The sequence below is a fragment of the Vulpes lagopus genome, chromosome 13, assembly GCF_018345385.1.
Source record: "Vulpes lagopus strain Blue_001 chromosome 13, ASM1834538v1, whole genome shotgun sequence".
Lineage (NCBI taxonomy): Eukaryota > Metazoa > Chordata > Mammalia > Carnivora > Canidae > Vulpes > Vulpes lagopus.
The window spans coordinates 60,796,630-60,817,947 of record NC_054836.1 but is presented as its reverse complement, the minus strand read 5'-3'; the positions used below and the strand labels follow the sequence as shown (position 1 = coordinate 60,817,947).

The 21,318-nt window shown below is 36.5% G+C and overlaps 1 protein-coding gene across 5 annotated transcripts in view; it reads left to right on the top strand.

Annotated features, from left to right (window-relative positions):
* The window catches only part of IQUB (IQ motif and ubiquitin domain containing), a 51,796-nt gene extending 30,738 nt beyond the window's left edge, over positions 1-21,058 (top strand). For 4 of the 5 annotated variants that reach the window (XM_041727375.1, XM_041727376.1, XM_041727377.1 and 1 more), the window contains exons 9-13: positions 5,993-6,163; positions 8,555-8,731; positions 12,776-13,033; positions 13,718-13,903; positions 18,012-21,058. In XM_041727375.1, the coding sequence (XP_041583309.1) occupies positions 5,993-6,163; positions 8,555-8,731; positions 12,776-13,033; positions 13,718-13,903; positions 18,012-18,194 (975 nt within the window). In that variant the 3' untranslated portion in view covers positions 18,195-21,058. The remainder of the gene's footprint in view (positions 1-5,992; positions 6,164-8,554; positions 8,732-12,775; positions 13,034-13,717; positions 13,904-18,011) is intronic. The other variant, XM_041727378.1, reaches the window with a different exon arrangement.
* Positions 21,059-21,318: the final 260 nt, after the last annotated feature.

Below are 21,318 nucleotides of genomic sequence, written 5' to 3'. Positions count from 1 at the left end.
GCACAGTGCTTATCACAGAGGGTTACTATATGCCTATGGAGGAAGGCAGGGAGGAAAACAAAGGGACAGAGATAATGGTATGTAATTTCATATTTCAGGTGTTATCAAGAAATTAGACAATGTAGATATTGTCATTTCAAATTCCTGAATATCTTCATTCTAGGAAAGATGAAGGCATAATATTCATACTTCTCCAGAGTCCTATTTCAAACTAAACTTAATCTGTTAGCAAATTTCTTTATCTTGAATCCAGCTTCACCACTGGGAACTGTATTCCTTATGTGTTGGATAGTTAAACTTACCAAGGAGGACGGCATGGACTCAGGGCAGCAGGGACCCAGGGTGAAGGAGCTGAGGGCCTCTGAGGTGCAGGGGACAAGCAAGATGAGTGGCACCTTCCTTATTTGAGGCTGGAACTTCTACAGGAATTTCTACTTAGGCTTTCTCTGATGCTTTGTTTCCTATAAACTATTTTAAATTCTTGTTGTAAATATATGGTATCTATTCTTTTTATGCCTTTATGCCCCCCTCCTGCCCTACCACCCCCAGGCCTCATGTTTATCTAACATTGTATCTAAACCTGTTATGAATTATAAAGAGTTCAAAAGTAGATAAAGTCCCAACATATAATATTGACTCTGAAGCCAGCTGATGACCATTGCTCTTTCTCATGAAGTGTAGCACTCTACAAAGGTCTTGAAATCTCATCAAGAAAAGATAAGATGGAGAAATTTTGTTCACAAAAATTTTCGTGAAGAAGAAAGATGAGGTCTTTTTTTGTTTTTGTTTTTGTTTTGTTTTGTAAAAATTGTTAAGTTGTTTAGGTAGAAACTGAGGACCCGAAGGATCCTGGATGTAGGAAGAATTGCCAGGAAGATGGAGATATTTTGATTTCGTTGCCAAGAGAGAAAAAGATAAAGTAGAATGAGGAGACAGTTGGAAGGCAATGGGGGACAGTGTGGCTCCTTGTGACTTTTTACTTAAATTCCTAAATAAACGAAGTATTAAGGGCAAGATTATTATTTGTTTGGCAAGAGGAGAGGGAACACAAGAAATGATTGGGCCTTAGTGTCCACACTGATTTAGGACAGCACACAAGGGTACAAGACCAGAAGACTGAAGGAAAGAGGGAAAAATTAGCCACAAGAACTTGTAGAAATCAAGGGAAAGGCTTTTTGTGGGTCATAGGTTTTAGAATTTGAGTTCTAAATCCATAGTCACCTTAGTTGATCCTAATCTATTACATAGCCTAATTAGTCTAGTCTTTAAAAATATTGACTAACAGTGACTCTGGCCTACTTTTAATCTGTTATAGTAAGGACGCCTGGGTGGCTCAGCGGTTAAGCATCTGCCTTTGGCTGAGGCGGTGATCCTGGAGTCCTGTCCTGAGCCGGAATTCCTGCAGGGAGCCTGCTTCTCCCTCTGCCTGTGTCTCTGCCTCTCTCTCTGTGTATCTCTCATGAATAAATGAAATCTTTAAAAAAAATGAATGAAAGAAAGAAAGAAAGAAGAAGAAAGAAAGAAAGAAAGAAAGAAAGAAAGAAAGAAAGAAAGAAAGAAAGAAAGAAAGAAAGAAAGAAAAGAAAAGAAAGAAAGAATCCTGAATGGAGAAGCAAGTCTAAAAAACAATAATAATCTGTTATAGTAAATGATCAAATCTTTGTTATTTTAATGCAGATTCATTTAAATCACCTTTTTGTATAGGATGCCATGTGAAGCATCATAGAAAACAACTGAGATAGATTGTATAGTCTTTCTTTGCAAATACTTCTACAATATCTATTCATTTAGGCCTACCTACCTCTGCTCCCCCATACCAGCATTGTCTCTAATATTCAGGAGGAGACAGTGCTGATTTCATAAAACTTGAAGTAACTTTGTTTTGTTTTGTTTTTGATTACTAAGAAAAAGTAGCTTATAATTAATCCCTGAAACTAGACGAGGTCAGAGTTTTTTTTTTTTCAAATGTCAAAACTAGCAACCAGAGCTGCTGGTTTATTATGTGGTTTATTGAACTAATATTTTATTTTTTAATCTTCTTATTCCTGATCATAATATTTTCCTGAGTAATAAATGATATTATTTCCAGTTAGTCCAATCAAGGAATTAAACTAATCAGCTATTATGGATTCTATACTAAACCTTCATTCTCCATAAAAGGCTTAACCTAAAGATTTTTTGAAGTATTAGTTAAATAGTTTGTAATTTTAACACATCAAACGTTGCCCTCGGCAGGTTATCAAATGTTAAAAACCCACAAGCTGACCGAGGTGAAAAAAGCAGGTCAAGAAATTTGAATAAAAAACTGTCAGCCAGTTTCTAATGCATCTTGAGTTCTCTTCACCCAAGCTGTGTTCAAGAGACAATTTGAATTTCTGCAAGAGATTTTCCCTAGATTCAAGACCGTTTATTTCTTTGATTCACATACCACTTCTCACAGTCCTTGTTAGCTGTGTCATTTAAATGTTATTTTCTCCCCCATACTCTGGTGGCCAACACCTAATGGGATAGAAAAATGCAACCGATTTTTGCTTCTCTCTGAGCACCATAGTGCACAGGGGTGTCCTCTGTATATGAACAAAACCTCTTTTCTGTGTCAAAGAAAACTTGATCACTACACAGTAGCTTTTGGGGGGTTGGGGTTATTCTTAATTTGTGCCCTTGGGGACCTGAGTATTAATTTAGGAGGAAGAAAGCCCTCTTCTCCCAATGCAGTCATTTCTTCTCTTTTGTGGAAGCCTGCTGCTCTCCAGGTTTTTGTTATCTCTGCACCGTCCCCTCCTTGAAACGTGTCTTCCTGCTGTTCTTCTGTTTCTCTCCTCCGGAGACTGCCCTGTCTCATTTGTTGGCAGCTTAATGGAATTTATTACGCTCCCGTTTTCTGAAGCAATTTAAGAACATGATTGTTGTATATCTCTTATTACAGCCAAAGCATTCAAAGAAAAAAGGAGATAGGAAAGAGAAATAAGCAAAGTTGACACATTTTCCTGTGTCAGAGTAAAAAATAAATAAAATAAAATAAAATAAAATAAAATAAAATAAAATAAAATAAAATAAAATAAAAATACCTTAAAGCCTGAAATCAAAGCAGCTTAAACTTGAATGAAGACCAAGTTATCAGTGTTGGCAGAAATACATCCAAGTATTAAAAACAGCTTTGTCAAACAGATTTTAAAATATATCTTTGAGTGCTAGCTAGGGAAACTCAAACTTCAAATCCAGAATTATTTGATTATATCACTCAGTTCACTTTACTCTGGCTAATTCCTGGTTATTCTTCAGGTTTCACCTTAGATACGATTTTCTTTTCATAGCAACCTTTTCATTTACCTGCAGTCATCAAGCATAATAACCCTTTATTTTAGTTACTTATTTTCTTTTCTTTACATGTTATTAGATTTGAGAATTCTTGAAATCAGTATATATATTTACTCTGCCTGGTACACTGACTAATATATAGTAAACATAACAAATATTTGTTGAATGAATGAATGCATACCCTAGGCCCTATCACATATACAGAACTATATGAGCAATTTATTTCTTATAATCTTTCAGGAGAAATAAAATTAACAAACAAAATAACTATATAACAATTTGTATTTAGATTTCATTGCCCTGAGTGATTGAAATAGAGACACTGCATACTCGTGTGTGTTTGTGTTACAAGTACAATAGGACTTCAGGTACTAGCAATTTCCATGGTTCAAAACATAGTGGTTAGGAATTTTTGTGGAAAAGGTAGGGTTTGAGTTAAAAATTGGAGGGTGGGGAGGATTTGACTGTTGAATATATTTGGAAAAAACCCAAGAGATTACTATATCATAGTACATTAGATGGGGTTAAAAACTTGGAGGGGAGGTGGAGTTAAATCAGTCTGTCAGCTAAAATACAATTTAGTAGATGAACTAGGCATTTCATTAAAAGGTAATTATACTTAGATTACTACAAATAAAGTTACCGCCTGCAGAGCAAAAGGTATAGTCCATATTACTGGAAGAAAGGAAATCACATTTGGTAGAACCACCCTGAAGAAAATTGCATGGGAAGATTAAGATATTAGTTAGACTTTAAAATATCACAATATGAAACAGCCTAACATTGCTTATTCCTTAAAACTTTTAAAAGGAGCTTGGAAACAAATATTGAACTTTAGTACACTCAGAGGCCCATCCCAAAGGAAGCTATATCGATTTAAAACAATACGTATATTTTTATTTCTAAGTGATAATAATTAAATTACATAATATTTTCCTTTTTTTTTAAGGATTTTATTTATTTAGTTGAGAAGAGTGCAAGAGAGAGAGAGAGAGAGAGAGAGAGCAAGCACGTGCAGGAGCAAGGGAAGAGGCAGAGGGAGAGGGAGAAGCAGACTCCCTGCTGAGGAGGGGCTAGATCCAAGATCCAAGGACCCTGGGATCAGGACCTGAGCTGCTTAACTGTCTGAGCCACCCAGGGACCCTGACAAGATATTTTCATTGAGCTATTTCCCTTTTATAATCCTTAATAAATTTGAGTTAATTCTACTGGTGTGCTCATTAGCAGTGCATTATTTAATATTAGATTTATGTCTTAAGAATATAAATTAATTATAGGATTGCAGCCTCTCATTTGCTGGATTAAAGCTAGAACTGAGAATCTAAAGTTTCTGATAAAAACTCCTAGCTCTGAACAGCACTTATTTTGTCTTTGATCAGAAAAATGCTACTATTACTTTGAAAGCATATCAAGTATAGTTGTTTTTAGGTGGTAATTTTCAGTTTTTAGTGTAATTAGCTAATATGAAATGTAAAAAAAAATTAATTTAAGGCTGCAACTAAAAGTTCCTCATAAATACTGTCAGTCTAAATACAGCCTTATATTATTTCTCTCTTTGGCTAGTCTGCATTTCTGATGATTTGTTCCCATACATGGGCTTCTGTTTAAACTTTATATCAAATCTAAGATTTAAGTGGCTGCAAGTATGGCATAAATTGGGACTACAGGTCTCCAAAGCAGTTACCATTCAGCTTATTAAAAAAATCCAACATTTGGACAGTTAATAGTTGTGATCAAAATAGCCTTGTTCTAATAGATTAAAAACACAGAAAGGCATCAAGCAGCTTTATACCATGAAGGAGAAGAGAAAATAGTGAGTTTTCACTGGGAAATTTCTAGGTGAATGCATCTTTTCTTAAAATCTCGGTAAGGAAGAGGAGGAGCCCTGTCAAACAGGCTTAATCTTCATTAAAGGTTGCAGTGGTGTCTCCGGTGTGTCACTCGAGCTCTGTCTCCTGGACTCTTAGCCCAGGAGCCCACGGAGGAGCTGCAGGGCCAGTGCGCGCCAGGGTTAACCTTCAGTCCGTGGGGGGCGGCTAGGTTGGGGGGCTCCACGCCAGATTTGAAAACAGGGAGTGAGAGTCTTGGCGTGTCTAGCTTAGATGGGGATCACGGCGCTGCTAAGAGCCAAGGAAAGTCGTCCGACTACGGGCACCTGCTTTGTGAGCAACTGTGAGCCTGTTAGAGATTATGTTGATGGGAAACAAAACCCTAAGTGGCGGATCTCGTGTCGCTCTGTGTGCAGGTCCAGTGCACTGAGGATTAGAACAGTCGGTTCGCAAACGTCTTCAAGTGGCAAAGCATGATCCAGGCACATTTCTCTAAATCAGTGTAATGGAACCAGCAGATCATGTTTGCCGTCCCCCAAGGACTCATCCGAATGCTCATTAAGTCATTCAGCATCCTAGTTAGTCCAGATTAGTAGCGATTAGTAGCGATTTCTGAGTCCTGTAGAAATGTTTGCACTTCCACAGACTAAAGAGCTCTTCCCTGTTTTTTTCCTATACTGTTTTGCTTTCCCAAGGTCTACAAGTTCTTCAATTAATTTCCTCATGTTTTAGTGATACTTTTATTCGTAATGTACATGATATTAAGTTAGTCTTCAGTAGAAGTAGCAAAGTTATTTTTTAACCTTCAATTAACTGATAATCATAAACATAATATTATTTTTAAGTGTTCAGCTCCAAAGGTATGGAGAACATTTAGTGGCAAAATAATTGAGATGGATACACAGTTCACCATCAGAGCCAGAGAGTTGCAGAACATCTATAAATGCATTATGCTGAAAAATCTCTCTCAAGATGAAAGGCTGGATGTACTACTAACGCTTAAACATACTGTGAAGGTACATTAATTTTCTCGTCATTTGAGATATCACTATCACTATTAATAAAAAAATGAATACTAAAATAAGCTTTATTAATTATAAAGATGATTAATCAATGTTTACATATATGAACTTATTTTGTCAACAGCTATATTATTTTGGTATAATTTGGGGACAATGTGGTTTATGCATTAATATTTATCTAAAAGTTCTCAAAACTATATATTATGATACATAGTAAATATAAATATAGCATAATGAATATTCTAAACATAAATATACCCATATCTATGCAATGGATGCAAATATATAGCATGGGATTAATACTCAGTTTGATAAAACAGCAATTGTCTATATATTTTGACACTTTTCAGTGAAAATTTTATTTTTAGCAGTTTTAAAGCAGCAGTAGGGTATTTTAATTTTTTCTTTATTTTTTGATTTAAGATACTTTTAGTTGAGTAAATGATTCTTGTTGAGAGGTAAGTCTCCATAGATCTCTTGCGTTTCTCCCCATCTTGAGAACAGAGGCATTGACCCAATTAGGCATTGACTGCCTTTGTTTTAAATTGCCGTTTTAAAGATATTTGTGCAGTGACTAACCCTGGAAGATAGAGATAGTTAGGATGAAAGGGAGAAGCAGTAGGTCCAGAGGTCAGAAATAAGCATGATGTCCATGGTGGGCAGTAAAAAGGCTGGACTGGAAAAAAAGAGAGTGCAGGTAGGAAATTCAGTAGAAATCTTCCTAATTGACATATTTAGGAACATTAGCTGGTTAATAATAATAATAATAATAATAATAATAATAATAATAAAAAACAAAGGATAGGCTTATAAAAATAAATTGTGCATATCTTAATATGTTTAACCAAGTATATTTACATGTACATTTATTTAGTAATATTTTGATGGAGGATTAAGGCCTTTAAGCATGACTCAAATTCTGGATCTATTCACTATGGCTGCATAATCTTAGATAAGTTATTTAATATTTCTGAAAATCAGTTTCATTATTTGTAAAATTAGTTGGGGGATATAGTTGTGTGCATATATATATATATCTATAAAATACAAGTAAGTATAATTTATATATCTCAGCCCTTAATGAATAATAGGTATTACTTTGATGACAATTACTAAGAGACACCAGTGAACCTTAAACCTCAGTACACATTAGAATTGTCTGTAGAGTTTGAAAGAGAGTGAGATTCACAGAGACAGAGTGAAAGAGAGTATGAGAATAAATGAATAAGGATGATAGCCCCCATTTCAGAGAAATTAAATTAGATCCCCCCATTTCAGAGAAATTAAATTAGATCCCCAAGTGTGAGGGCTATGTTAAAACCTTTAAAAATACCCCCCCTCCCGTCATTCTAATATGCCTTCAGGGTCAAGGACCCCTGATAGAGATTCTTGCATAAGTTATACCAAATACATATTAAAAAGTACAGGAGAACATTATTTTACGGTCACATTGACTTTGCATTCTGACTCCTTCATTCAAACTGTGTTTCTTTTCACCCTCTCTTGAGCAGTTGGAGCAACTTACTTCTATTTTACTATTCATAAATCCTACCTTAATCACTTAATTCCTAATTGGGGCTTTCTTACTCAACCACACTCATTTTTGTGAGTTTATTTAAAAAGCATTATGAATTATACAAATTTGCAGAAAAAGTATATAAAATATACATATATGTACAATTTAACAGATATGAAATTATCAACCATGTAACCTGTCTCTGACCCAAAATCAGGACATTGCCAACATTGCCAGTATCTGCCTTTATCTTTGTAATGCCAGTTCACCCTCTCATCCCCTAGAAAGAACTACCATGTTGACTTTCACAGTAGTCATTTCCTTGATTTTCTTTATAGTTTTACCAATATATATATATAAATATATATATATTTAATATGGTTTAGTGTTGTTTATTTTTAGATTTTATTTAAATGGAATATACAGTATTATTTCGTGCCTTGCTGCTTTTGCTCAGCAACATTAATGTGTTAGATTTAAGCTTTTACTATTTATAGCTATAGTTTATTCATTTCTATACATTTGATAATATTCTATCAATATATGTGTTGTATGAATAAGCCATCACTTATTTATGTCATCAATTTATTTATGGGTATTTTGTTGTTTCTAATCTTGAACTACTGTGAAAAATGATTCTATATGCACATTTCTCTAAAGCACTTTATGGTTAGAATTGGTGGGTTTTAGATTACCCATATCTGAAGCTCTACTAGATAATGTCAAAGTTTTTTCCAAATTAGTTGTGCCAATTTGTATTCCTACCAATTTCTTTTGGAATCTAGTTTTCAGGTTGTTTGGTGATAATTTTGAAAACTAACTTAGTGATGTTAAAAATTCTGTACTGAATATGTTTGTGTTTTATATAGGAACATGAATGTAAACTGACTCAGGAAATTCTAGAATTGATTGACAGAGAAGTTGACCTTATGATGAGAGGGGTCAAACATCATAATCTTGAAGGACTCAGAAAAAGAATTGCAACACTCTTTTTTCATTATATCAAAACACCTCTGTTTAATCCAGAAGTTGCGAGACATCTTAAGGTAATCGACATATTTTTTCTTGCATTCCTTTCTCAGAATTCTAAGATTTGCAACGGTCAATTGAAGAACCTTCAAATTTTGCTTTAATGCTTTCCTTGGGGTCCATGTGGAGGACCATCTTATTGGTGAAATCTCTTCTGAATGATTATTATGTCAATAAATTAAACTTGGTCGTTTAACTTCTCTGAACCAAACTGAATATTGCACTGTGTTGAGCGCATGATGATCTCTCACACTCCGTGCTCTTGAATGTTGTTACTTCCACCTGCAATGCTGTCCCCTAACTCCTCAGCTAACTCCTGGTCATTTTCAGACATTTGATTCATGAGTCCCCTCCTTCTAAGGCCTCAGAGAGAGTTAAACTCTTCATTTCTGAGATTCTGCATGTACCTAGTTTGTATTCCCTGACAATACTTCTTGTTTAGTCATGGTTGTTACTGAACAGATCTATGTAGATATCCTGAGAGAACTTCAGATGTAACATGTATTTGAATTAAACTACCTTTTCCAAATCCAACATGTTTAGGCTTCTATGAGGATTTTGCTGTCTAGAGTCAAAATAAGTATCTTACTGTCTTTTTATTATGCAGAACTATTTAAAACACTTTTAGTAAAGTTTGGGAGTGGTTTACTAAAGAATTCTAAATAGTGTTTTATTTTAATGATTGTATTTAGAGTTATAATTTGTTAAGAAGCTGGTTAAACATCTATTTTGCTTTTTTGATATTAAGTCTCAATATTGGGGCACCTGAGTGGACCAATTGGTTAAGCGTCTGCCTTTGGCTCAGGTCATGATCCTGGGGTCCTGGGATCGAGCCACGCATCAGACTCCCTGCTCAGCAGGAGCCTGCTTCTCCATCTGCCGCCTGCTCATGCTTTCTCTCACTTTCTCTCTCTTGCTATCTCTCTTTCTCTCAAATAGATAAATAAAATCTTTTTTTTTAATCTCAGTATTTAGTCAAAACTTTTAGAAAAATATAATTTTTATGTTTTCTTTTTAATAGATTTTTCTTTTTTCTTATTATTTCTTAAAGATTTGCTTACTTTTAGAGAGAGAGAGAGAGAAAGAGAGAGAGTGCATGTGTGCAAGCGAGGGAAGGGACAGAGAAGAGGGAGAGAGAGAATCCCAAGCAGACTCCCCACTGAGCCTAGAGCCTGATGTGGGGCTTCATCTTATGATCCTGAGATCATAACCTGAGCAGAAACCAGGAGTCAGATGCTCAACTGACAGAGCCACCCAGGTGCCCCTCTAATGGATTTTTGAAACTTAATTGTATTGCAAGAGAATATAACAGAAAGTCAGCGGTGCCTGGCTGTCTCAGTCGGTAGAACATGTGACTCTTGATCTCAAGGTTGTAAGTACGAGCTCCACATTGGGTGTAGAGATTGCTTAAAAATAAAATCTTAAAAAAAAAAATCTTAAAAAAATAAATATAACAAAAGTCCAAGAGAAAAGTTGCCCATTATATTATTGCTTATTCAAATTGGTGTTTTATTTGCCCAAGCTACCTTCTGGTCCTCTATAGACTTAACTCAACTTTTATATGTTTACGGTAGTAGAATCTAATATTTTACATGTTCACATAATGTGTCATTTTATTCAGTTTTTAAATTTACCTTTGGTAAAATTCACCATTGGGGGTCAGGTTTGACAAATGCAGTCATGTGATCAATAGCACAATCAAGTTAAAGAATAATCTTGCCTCCTTCCTCCAAGTTCCCTCAGGCTGCCACTTTGTAATCAGCACTTCCGGCTCCCTAACCCTTGGCAGTCACTGGTCATATGGTTATACCTAACCCAGTGTGTCATGTAATTGGAATCCTACTATATGTAGCTTTTTGAGACTGGCTTCCTTCATTTAGCATATTGTATTTGATGTTCACCCATGTTTTTGAATGTATTGTTAATTTGTTATAACTGAGTAATATTTTTGTTGTCTGGATATACCAGAGCTTGTTTATCCATTTGTAGTTACAGGACATTGGATTGTTTGTTAGTTTTGGGCTTTTGTGAGTAAAAGCACTATATTAATTGTGAATTTTTGCGTAAATTTATCGTTTGGGGTTAAATAACTAGAAATAAGGATTTTTGAGTCATTTGGTAAATGCATATTTACCATTATAAGACATGGCCAAACTTTTTTTCTGCACTGGCTGTACCATGTTTCATCCCCATCTGTAATGTGTGACACTTCCCATAGTTCTGCATCCTTGAGAGCAGCTGGTATTGCCAGTCTTTAATTTTGGAATTCTAATGAATGTGCAGTAGCATCCCATTATATTTTAATCTGTGATTTCCTAATGAATATAATTTTAAGCATCTTTTCATGCATCTTTTCTGCCAGCCATATGACTTTTTGATGAAGTATATGCACATATCTTTTACCACCACCCCCCTTCTTAACATTGAGTTATTTTCTCATTACTGAATTTTGTAAGATATGTGATTTGCAAATATTTTCCCTCAGTCTTTAGCTTGTCTTCTCATTCTCTTAATGGTATCTTTAACAGAGCAGATGTTTGTTTGTTTTTTATTTCAATGAAGGTAAATTTATCCATTTTTGAAATGGATCATGCTTTTGGCATTTATTTTGTACTTAAGAAATCTTTTTGGAAGAATTAATATTGTTAAAATGTTCATACTACCCAAAGTTATCTATACATTTAAGACAATCCCTATCAAATTCCAATGGCATTTTTCACAGAAATAGAAAAAAAAATCCTAAAATTTGTATGGAACCACAAAAGATCCCGTATAGCCAAAGTAATCAAGAGAAAGAACAAAGCTGGAGGCATCATGCTTCCTGATTTCAAACTATATTCCAAAGCTTGAACAGTATGGCACTAGCATAAAAACAAACACATAGATCAATGCCACAAAATAGAAAGCCCAGAAATAAACTCACAAAGGAGCTAAGAACATGCAATGGGGAAAGGATAGTTTCTTTACTAACTGGGTTGAAAATTGGATAGCCACATGCAAAAAAAAAAAAAAAAAAAAAAAAAAAGATCAACCTTTATCTCACACCACATACAAAAATCAACTCAAAATAGGTTAAAGATGTAAATATAAGGCCTTAATACTACTAGAAGGAAATATAGGGAAAATCTTATTGACATTGACCTTAGCAATAATTTTTTGGTTATGATATCAAAAGCAAAGCTGACAGAAGCAAAAATAGACAAATGGGATTGTATCAAACTGAAAACCTTCTGCACAGAGAAGAAACAATCAACAAAATGAAAGGCAACCTACAGAATGGGAAAAAAATATTTGCAAATCATACATGTGGTGAGTTAATATCCAAAAAAAAGGAACTTATACAACTCCATAGCAAAATAATTTTAACCCAATTTAAAAATGGAAAAAAGACCAAAATAGACGTTTTCTCAAAGAAGACATACAAATGGCCAACATGTACTTGAAAAAATGCTCCACATCACTAATCATCGGGGAAATGCAAATCAATACCACGGTGAGATATCCTCTTACACCCGTCAGAATGACTAGTATCAAAAAGACAAGAAATAACAAGTGTTGGCAAGGATGCGGAGAAGAGGGAACCCTTGTGCTCTGTTCCCTGAAATTTAAATTGGTACAGTCGTTATAGAAAACAGTGTGGCATTTCCTCAAAAAATTAAAAATAGAACTACTATATGATGCAGTTTCAAGTTTTGCCATTGATCATTGAGCCAATCCAAATTTAGTGTTAAGATAAATGAAATGAGGAAAACACTTAGTCATGTGAATCTAGCTATTGCCTGTGACATGAATGTAGCAAAACACCAAAGATCTCAATTCTTTTAAAAATAAGGCAGAAAAAAAAATAAGGCAGATTTCTTAACATTGTGCCAGGGTAAATGAATGCTGCTTGAATTTAAATTTTGTGTAGAATAGGAAGTTAAGGGAAAACAGGACTTTACAAATGAACCAACTTTTTATCTCATTCTAAGGTAACTTAGCCCTAGTGCCTCCCGTGGTTGGTGTATTTGGCCTGACTTTTATGGTTTTCTTAACTTCTGTTGTTGTTTTCTACTCTTTAGGTCCCTCAAGACCCGCTGATGTTTTCTAAGAAGGTGGACTTCTGCCGCAGCTGCCGGCTCTACCTGCCCCTCACGGAGTTCGCGGCCTCGGCCGGGCCCGGGCCTCCACCCCACGGGCGCCTGTGTCGCCGCTGCTCCGCCCTGGGCCAGGAGGCCCGGCAGCGACAGTCCTTCCTGAAGCTCAAGTGCTTACTCTGGCGGCTGCACTCTGCAGAAGCCCGTTACGAAGATGACCCCAAAATTGCTTTCCTGATGCAGGTAGGAGCAGTCGGGGTGCCAGTCGGGGCAGAGTTTACTGGAAGGTTCCTGCTTTTCCACAGAAGCCTTTGAAGATAAGGCTCCTTTTGTTTATGCCTATACCTTGCGAAGCTTGCCCCTCCAGCAGTTTTAGGTTTGTGTATGCAGACCTCATGCTAAAAAGTCACTCCTAGAGTTTTAGCTACTGTGATTTAAATTTAATAAGTTTTTAAGCGGTTACTTCATTTCCCCCATTTCCTTTCTTTTTTCATTAAAAGGACAAATCTTTTTAATAACACTAAGCAAATTGCTTAATCTTTATCAAATATCAATTTCTTCATTTGTAAAAGGATATAAATGACCTACAGTCACCCTGAGATTGAGGGTTAGGATGAAGATAAAGACAGTGTAAATGCATTGGAAAAGCACTGAATACCAGACAGGGAAGGTAAGATTAGCAAATGGGAGGAACCCTGGGCCGCTTCCGCGGAGCTGAAGATGCCGTCGTGACTGCGAAACTGCTCGTGCAGCTCGGGCGCAGGGGGCAGAGATTTGGTGAAAAATAAGCTATAAGAAGCATTGAAAGCTTCACGAATAATGTTCCTCTTTTAAAAAACAAACTAAATTATCTCTCCAAATAATAATCTTAAAGGAATACTATATTTAGAAAAAAAAATTTTTTTTCAAACTTGTTTTGACATGTAGCTACAAGACATTCAGTACCTGGTAGAGAACATCTGGGCTTCCCAGTCAGTGCTCAGCGCCTGGAATGATCTCAATGATCTGGTCCTGGTCAGGTGGGATCGGTCTTTGGAATGGTCCCCCTGGAACTGCATTCTTCTTACCAAAGACGAAGGTGTTGCTCATCTCAAGCTAACAAGTATTGAGGAGGTAAGAGAGTGGGACTTTATCTGAGGAAATAATTTAATCCTTGAAAATATTAGAGGGTAACTTTACTGCCTTTTACTGCATTCCATGCATAACTTAAATACTTCCATTGGATTAAGAAACAACATGAATAATAGTAACAAAATCTGTGGATGGTATGTGTGGCTGAGATTAAGATTAAAAAGCACAGAAAAGGACAAGATAAGAGATCTGAACATCTTACAGGTATCTAAACTTGATACCACCCTCTGCTAATAACAGCAAGTTCAAGCATGTCATTCCACGGCAAATTCCACGAAGGCGAGGATTTTATTTAGCTTACACCTGTCTGTATATACCACATCAGTGCATGTCACAGACTAGGGGTTTAATAAGTATTTGTTGAATGAATAAATGAAATACCAGATATATATTAATAATCTAGAATCTGCCCTTCTTTGATTAGCCATCATGAGTCTGCCTAGCACACTAAATTCTCAAATTTTGTTGAGAATCGTGTGCGTTAAATGGCAATCATACTGATGGAGTATGATTCTGAGGCCTGAGGCTCCATTTTTCATTTTCTCTCAACTGACTAGAAGTGGGGAAAGGACTATAAAAATTCAATACCATTTAATTTTAGTAACTTACAAGATGAAATCTGTAAAACATTTGGATGAGCAGAATTGAGTTCATCAGAGAGTTTCACTTACACTGAGCAAGCTTGGGATCCCAAAAGCTGAAGCTGATTCTCTGCCTTCTACTGATTAAATTTCTCAACTATTAATTTCATGCAAAATGTCATTTAAGAGAAAATAAAGAAATGACTTCAAATATAATAGTCATTTTGAATGTTGCTATTTCCTGCTTGTCTTTTTATTGGGGAATGAGAAGGTATAAAAGAGGAGAAACTAGTTAAATTTTTAGCTTTTTAAAATAATTTTCCAGTAGAAGCCAGGCTTAGAAAAATTTCACTCTAGGGATCGAAAGAAAGAGCAGCATGAAATTGAAACTGTGTTAAATATTATATTTAGTAAACTAAGCTGCTTCATAAATATTTAATCACTGGAAGCATAGCCAACACTACAATATTATTTCATCCAGGACCCATAGTGGGATTGCAGTTCATTCCCAAAGCTGATACTCTACTGCTTCAATTAATCCACACACTCCCTTTGTGTATTTAATCAAATTACTGCAGTATCAAATTAAATGTTCTATTCACATGCATTTCTAATTTCAGGCTGCCGATCTTACTGAATTTCTATAAATAGAGCTAAGGTTCTCAACCAGATAATCTAAAAAAATACTGTCTTTTTATTATTTTGGACTAGTATAATCCCTTAAGTATCAATATTCAGCCTCGTTAAAGAATAGGTTATGTCTTGCCACAAGTTAAAACATTTCTAGAGTTTCCTTAATGCACAGAGATATTTGCTTTCTCAGTAAGTAAAAAAATATTCAAATTTTAAAATAATCTTGGCTCCCTGCAGTCATGACACAAGTTATAGGAAAAGCATGGGAAAAGACTGCTGTTCTCTGAACTGGAAATGAGGCAGAGCAGGTTCCCGTGGTGTGCACACTGGTCACAGTAGGAAAACAGTGGATTTAAAGTAAGGAGACCCGACCCAGTATGTCCCCATCTCTGTCACTAACCATCTTGGCTTCATAAATTTGTATAACGGTTAGCTAAAAACATGGAATCAATACAGAGGATCGGAGCAGCCCTGGTTTAATTCTGGCTCTGTTACTTATGAGCTGGGATAAGTTGAGCAAATTTGCAAGTGTCTCAGTGCTCTGATTTTCTCATCTGTAAAAAGAGGATAATAGGAAAAGGGGATAATACGTATTGGATATCTTTCCATATTATTCTTTAAAAGTTGAGGATTGTTCCTTTGCCGTATGTACCATAATGTGCTTGTCTTACCTTTAATGATTAATTTGCTATTCTATAAAGGTGCTTTGAAAACCTATAAAGTTATGTACATGTAGAATTTACTGTTGCATAACAGAAATATGTAGAAATATGTCCTTTTTTTTTTTTTTTTTTTTTAGTGAAATGAGGCCTAAGGAGTGGTAGGACATAGATAGTGCAAAGGATGAGTATTTTGACTTAGTAAATATGTCTGTAGAAAGGAAACTTAAGATAAGCCTGAATACTCCTACCTGATACTCTCTGCCAGAGTATCGTTTGCTTTGGCTCCTTTTCTCCTTTTCTCTTGTTTACCTTTGTTTTGACACTGGAGGGACCTTTAGTGAGGGGTGCCTTCCCTTTAGAAAACTAGTTTTAGGAGAAGGTACGAGTCATGTTTGTGATTTGGTTGAAAAGAAGGGTCAATTAAGATTAATAAAGGAAATAGATGGTATTTATTAATTCAACCAGAATTTTTTTTTTTTTTAATGTGCCACATACTGTGCTAAGTGCTTGGAGAAAAACAAGGACGTGTAATGGACACAATTCTTCAGTTTCAGTTGTATTCAAGTTTGGTTGCAAATAACAGACTAAACAACTTATAATGACTTAATCAAATGTGAAGATAGTTTCCATATCAAGCAGGAAGTCCAGATGGTGGCAGTCTGGGGTCTGGATGGTAGTTCCACAGTGCTCCCAGAAACCCAGGCCCTCCGACTTTTTCTTCATCTGTATTTAACTTTTGACTTTCATTCTCATGCTTGTGGACTCTTAGAGATAAAATAGCTGCATCAACTCCTATATTCTCTTAAAAAGCTTTCTTGTAAGCTTTGTCCAATGCTTTCTGTTATATATGCATGTGTGTATAATGGCCTGAAACTTGTCACATGCTACCCCTAGCTAGAATAAAGGCGGGAAAGCTGAGCACATCACAAAATACAAAATCAGGCCCTTGTGCAAAATCAGGCCTCTACATACCAATGGTAGAGAGAATGAGTATTGGGCTGGCAGCCAGCAGTCCGCCACTCTCATTAGAAAACACGTGGTCTATACCGTGGCAATGCTACATAACAGAAAAAGATCAAGTACTGTTCTAGCTGTGTAGGGACAAGAAGCCTAAACATTAAGAATAGAATTGGAGGGACACCTGGGTGGTCCAGTGGTTGATTATCTGCCTTCAGCCCAGGGCATGACCCCAGGGTCCTGGATCGAGTCCCAGGTAGGGATCCCTGCACGGAGCCTGCTGCTCCCTCTGCCTGGGTTCAGCCTCTCTCTCTCTGTGTGTGTCTCTCATGAATAAATAAATAAAATCTTTAAAAATAAAGAATAAAAATGGAAAGATACAGAGTCTTGATAAAGGCAGAAAGGTTATTTTCTATTTAGAAGACTAGAATGAACTCCTGAGGTGGGAATCTAGGGTGGTAGGAGGAGGAGCAAAGGAAGGTTTATACTGTCAGAATGCCGTCATGATCTTTGTTTTGGACCGTGGAGATAGTACTCATTATAGAAAAAATAACTCAGTCAAAAGTTGGTAATTGTATCAGTGTTAAAGTAGATTTAAAGAGGGAACCAAGGTGACAAGATCATTCATTCAAAAATTTTGGTTTTTGATGGTGTTGACAGATGCTTACATGAAAAAGACTCAGTTTGAGGGGGGGGGGCGGGGGGCTCAGTGGTTGAGCGCCGCCTTCAGCCCAGGGTGTGACCCCGGGGTCCTGGGATCGAGTCCCAGGTCGCTCCCTGCATGGAGCCTTCTGCTCCCTCTGCCTGTGTCTCTGCCTCTCTCTCTCTCTCTCTCTGTGTCTCTCATGAATAATAATAATAAAAAAGGCTCAGTTTGAACCTTCAAAGGAGTATTCCTTATAATGGAGACACTTTCAAGCAGATAGTGAAATTGAAGGCTGAACGAATTAAATATTACAATTAAAATACATAAAAGTACTTGCAAGTAAGTAAGGAAGGAGGAATTAATTTGTGTTCAGAGGTCAGAAAGAAAGTCAGGAAAGGCCTCGGGTTTGTAGTGTCCTAGGAGCAGAGCCCTGAAAGATGATGGAGTAGTAGCAGCGTTCTGGGCTGAAAGAATGGGTAAGCAAAGGCTTTCTGGGATAAGAAAGTGTGCATGCGTGTGTGTGTGTGTGTGTGTGTGTGTGTGTGTGTGTGTTAACCTGGTAAAGTATATCTATGACATTTAATAGAATTTGATTTTTCTTTTCTTTTCAGGGATATGAACCCTTGTTTATTCACAAGATCAAACACAAACATATCCTGGCTAAGAACTACTTTTCTCACATTCCAGTGCTGGCTTCATTTATACTTGATGATGGTGAAATAGATGAGATCAGAAAAAAATATCACTCAGAAACAACTCCTAAGATTATAGTGGCCCAGAGGCCCAGTCCCTAGAAGATCCAGGAGTATTTGATGATCAGCATTTTTATCCACTGCTAACAGAGGAATACAGAGGCTATACATTATGGAAATAGAATTTTATCTTTTAATTGATTTTAATTGTTTTTTGTTTCTCATGGTATCATAAGTGGTATGAAGACAAAACATCCATATGTAATGCTTTATTGTTAGATAATTAGTGAAAATTGAAATACCGTTTTGTTCCTGAATTATATTTTAAGGTAAAGAGAATATTTTATTTTCCATATTTTCACACTAAAATTTTTAAGAATTTCAAGTGCCCACTATAAAACCAGCAAACAAAAGCTGGTTTAGCTTTTGGCTCAAGTAATTTATTTTAGGTTAAATGTAGTTATAGAAGAATAGTCAGTATGTGGATGAGAGGAAACAAAATTTTCTTTTTTAAAAATCTATACAGGTAGGATAAAAGATGCTGTTTTTTTTAAGATGCTATGTTTTAATATAGCAGTTTGAATCCTCACTTTTTATTTTCTACTTTTACCTTCAATCCTTCCTAAAATCCTGGTAAAACAACTGGGGTTATTTATAAACAAACAAACAAATGCATTCTATGCTGGAAAACAGGGTAAACAGTAGAATTATCTTCTATCTAGGAGGAAAAACTCTCAGTGAGGCAATGATGACATTCTGTAGGAAGGATAAACTTGGTTAGGCAAACTGTAACAGTCCCTTTCCCCAATAAGCTGAAGGAATTACCTTGACCACATGCATGTCAGAGACCTACAGTGATGAGCGCAGTGTGTGAGTCCATCTGAACAGGGAGTTGATGGCACATTCAAATTAGGAAAATTCAAGAACAGTGTATTTACAAAGGGACTTACTATAAAGTGAGGACAGTATTTAAGGAAACTAAAGGAATAATACAGCAACGCAGGGCCAATATGAGATAAGCTGTTTCTACCTCTAGTCTCAAATAAACCTGGGGAGGGAGAGGTCTGAGAATGCTCAGTGTAAGGGAGATAACTGAGGGTCAGAAACCAACTGTCAAGGGATAGTCAACCCTAGGTGGTCTCATGAACTGGAGAAATAAATACTTCATAATTTTACACTCTCCCTTCCTCCAGTCTCCTGCTTGCATTTTCCATTGATAGAACCCAGAAGGAAAGTAGGAGAAATAGAATTTTGTTTTCATAATTCATGCAGTTTCAGGGCAAAGAGTGGAGTAGACAGTGGTGATAGTGGATCTGGATGGCTAAATAGAAGATATTTTGCTAGAAAGAAAGAATTTAAAGTGAAACTCTATAACTCAAGGGGTAGTATTTCTCACCCACGCAACATAATTCGAGAGAGAGAGAGAGGGAGGTGAGGTAATTTTTCTCCTAATTCCAATCAGTAATTAATGAGCTGTTTTCTTCAGTTTCGGGTTTAAGAAATTCAATCTCAGTAATAATATTGGTTCTATATCAATATTTGCCAATATTTCAACAACATCTTTTCTAGGATATCTACAATTATTTTTTATTTAGCAAAAGCATGGCACTTGGTGGTTATTTTTAAAGGAAATAAACATAAAGGAGGGAAGTGGTATGGTGCTGTTATTTTCAGATTTTCATAGACAATTTAGACATTCTGGGACCCTTCTAAATAGTAACTTACCAATAGGGTTACATTGGGGAGCATTCCAATCACTAATGAACAGGTAACAATTTAACACAGACAACAGTGGGTTTGCCCTGGAATGTAAGTGATTTTCACAAAACAGTTTAGGAGAATGTCCTTGGAGAAGGAAGAGCTGGGGAGGCAAGCTTCAAGGTAGAAATTTTCAGATAGGGACCAATAACGGTCTGTGAGAATTCCTCTATGTACCCTAGGGATGAAGCAACTGACTAGACAGCATTTGCTCCTAGTATGGAAGATTGTGGAATGCAGCTAAGGGGGGTGGACCAGCTAGAGCAATTGAATTCATGTATGGAAAGGGGCAGTACCTTCAGCACTAGGAGAATAACCACTTAGGGGGCAAACAGCTCAACAGCACACAGACTTTCCCCCATATTCTGGGAAATGCCTTTCAGTCCTTCTGGAACTACAGTTCTCATTTTATACAACTATCTAAAAATCCACAGCAGAAGGGGCTAGAAGATGTATCTGGCTACAGGGACATCTGTGGGGGAAAAGTCAGGTTGCTACTCAATAAAGTCCTAACTCTAGCCATCTGGCGAGCAACAGCTTGTTTAGCAGTTGGTTCTCCTGCCTCTGTAGTATCCTCATTCTTCGAGTTTATAACCTGATGACCGTACTTCCCTTGGCCCACTAACAAATGAAGCTATAGAAAGTGTTTCCAGGGCAGCCCCAGTGGCTCAGCGGTTTAGTGTCACCTGCAACCCAGGGCCTGATCCTGGAGACCCAATCGAGTCCCACGTTGGGCTCCCTGCAGGGAGGGAGCCTGCTTCTCCCTCTGCCTGGGTCTTTGCCTCTCTGTGTGTCTCTCATGAATAGATAAGTAAAATCTTTAAAAAAATAAAAATAAAAAAGAGAACGTGTTTCCTTCTTTCACCTTTATGAGGACTGTATTATACAGATAGACACCTAAGCAATACATATAATAGGACAAAATTTTATATCTTCAAATTATAAAAGTAAGCTGATAAATAGTCAGTAGATAGAGTTTCAGAAATAAAAAAAAGACCCTTCTGAAGAATGAGAACAAATAGTCACTTATCAAATTTCTTGATTCATGTTAAGGATATTTGATAGCACTTTTCATCCTTTGGAAAAAAAATACTGGGAAGAATTGCTATTATACAAGATAAACAATTGCTAAACTACCAAAAGCAATGCATAAATAGCAACAAACAGCAGATTTGGGGCTTTAAAGATGAAGCTAGGGATCTCTGGGTGGCGCAGAGGTTTAGTGCCTGCCTTTGGCCCAGGGTGCGATCCTGGAGACCCGGGATCGAATCCCACGTCGGGCTCCCAGTGCATGGAGCCTGCTTCTCCCTCTGCCTGTGTCTGCCTCTTCCTCTCTCTCTCTCTCTCTCTCTCTCTCTCTGTGACTATCATAAATAAATAAAAATAAAAAAAAAAAGATGAAGCTAATCCAGAGATTTGATGGATTAGCTCAAGATTGCTCCCTAGAACTTAGAGGAAAAGGACAAAT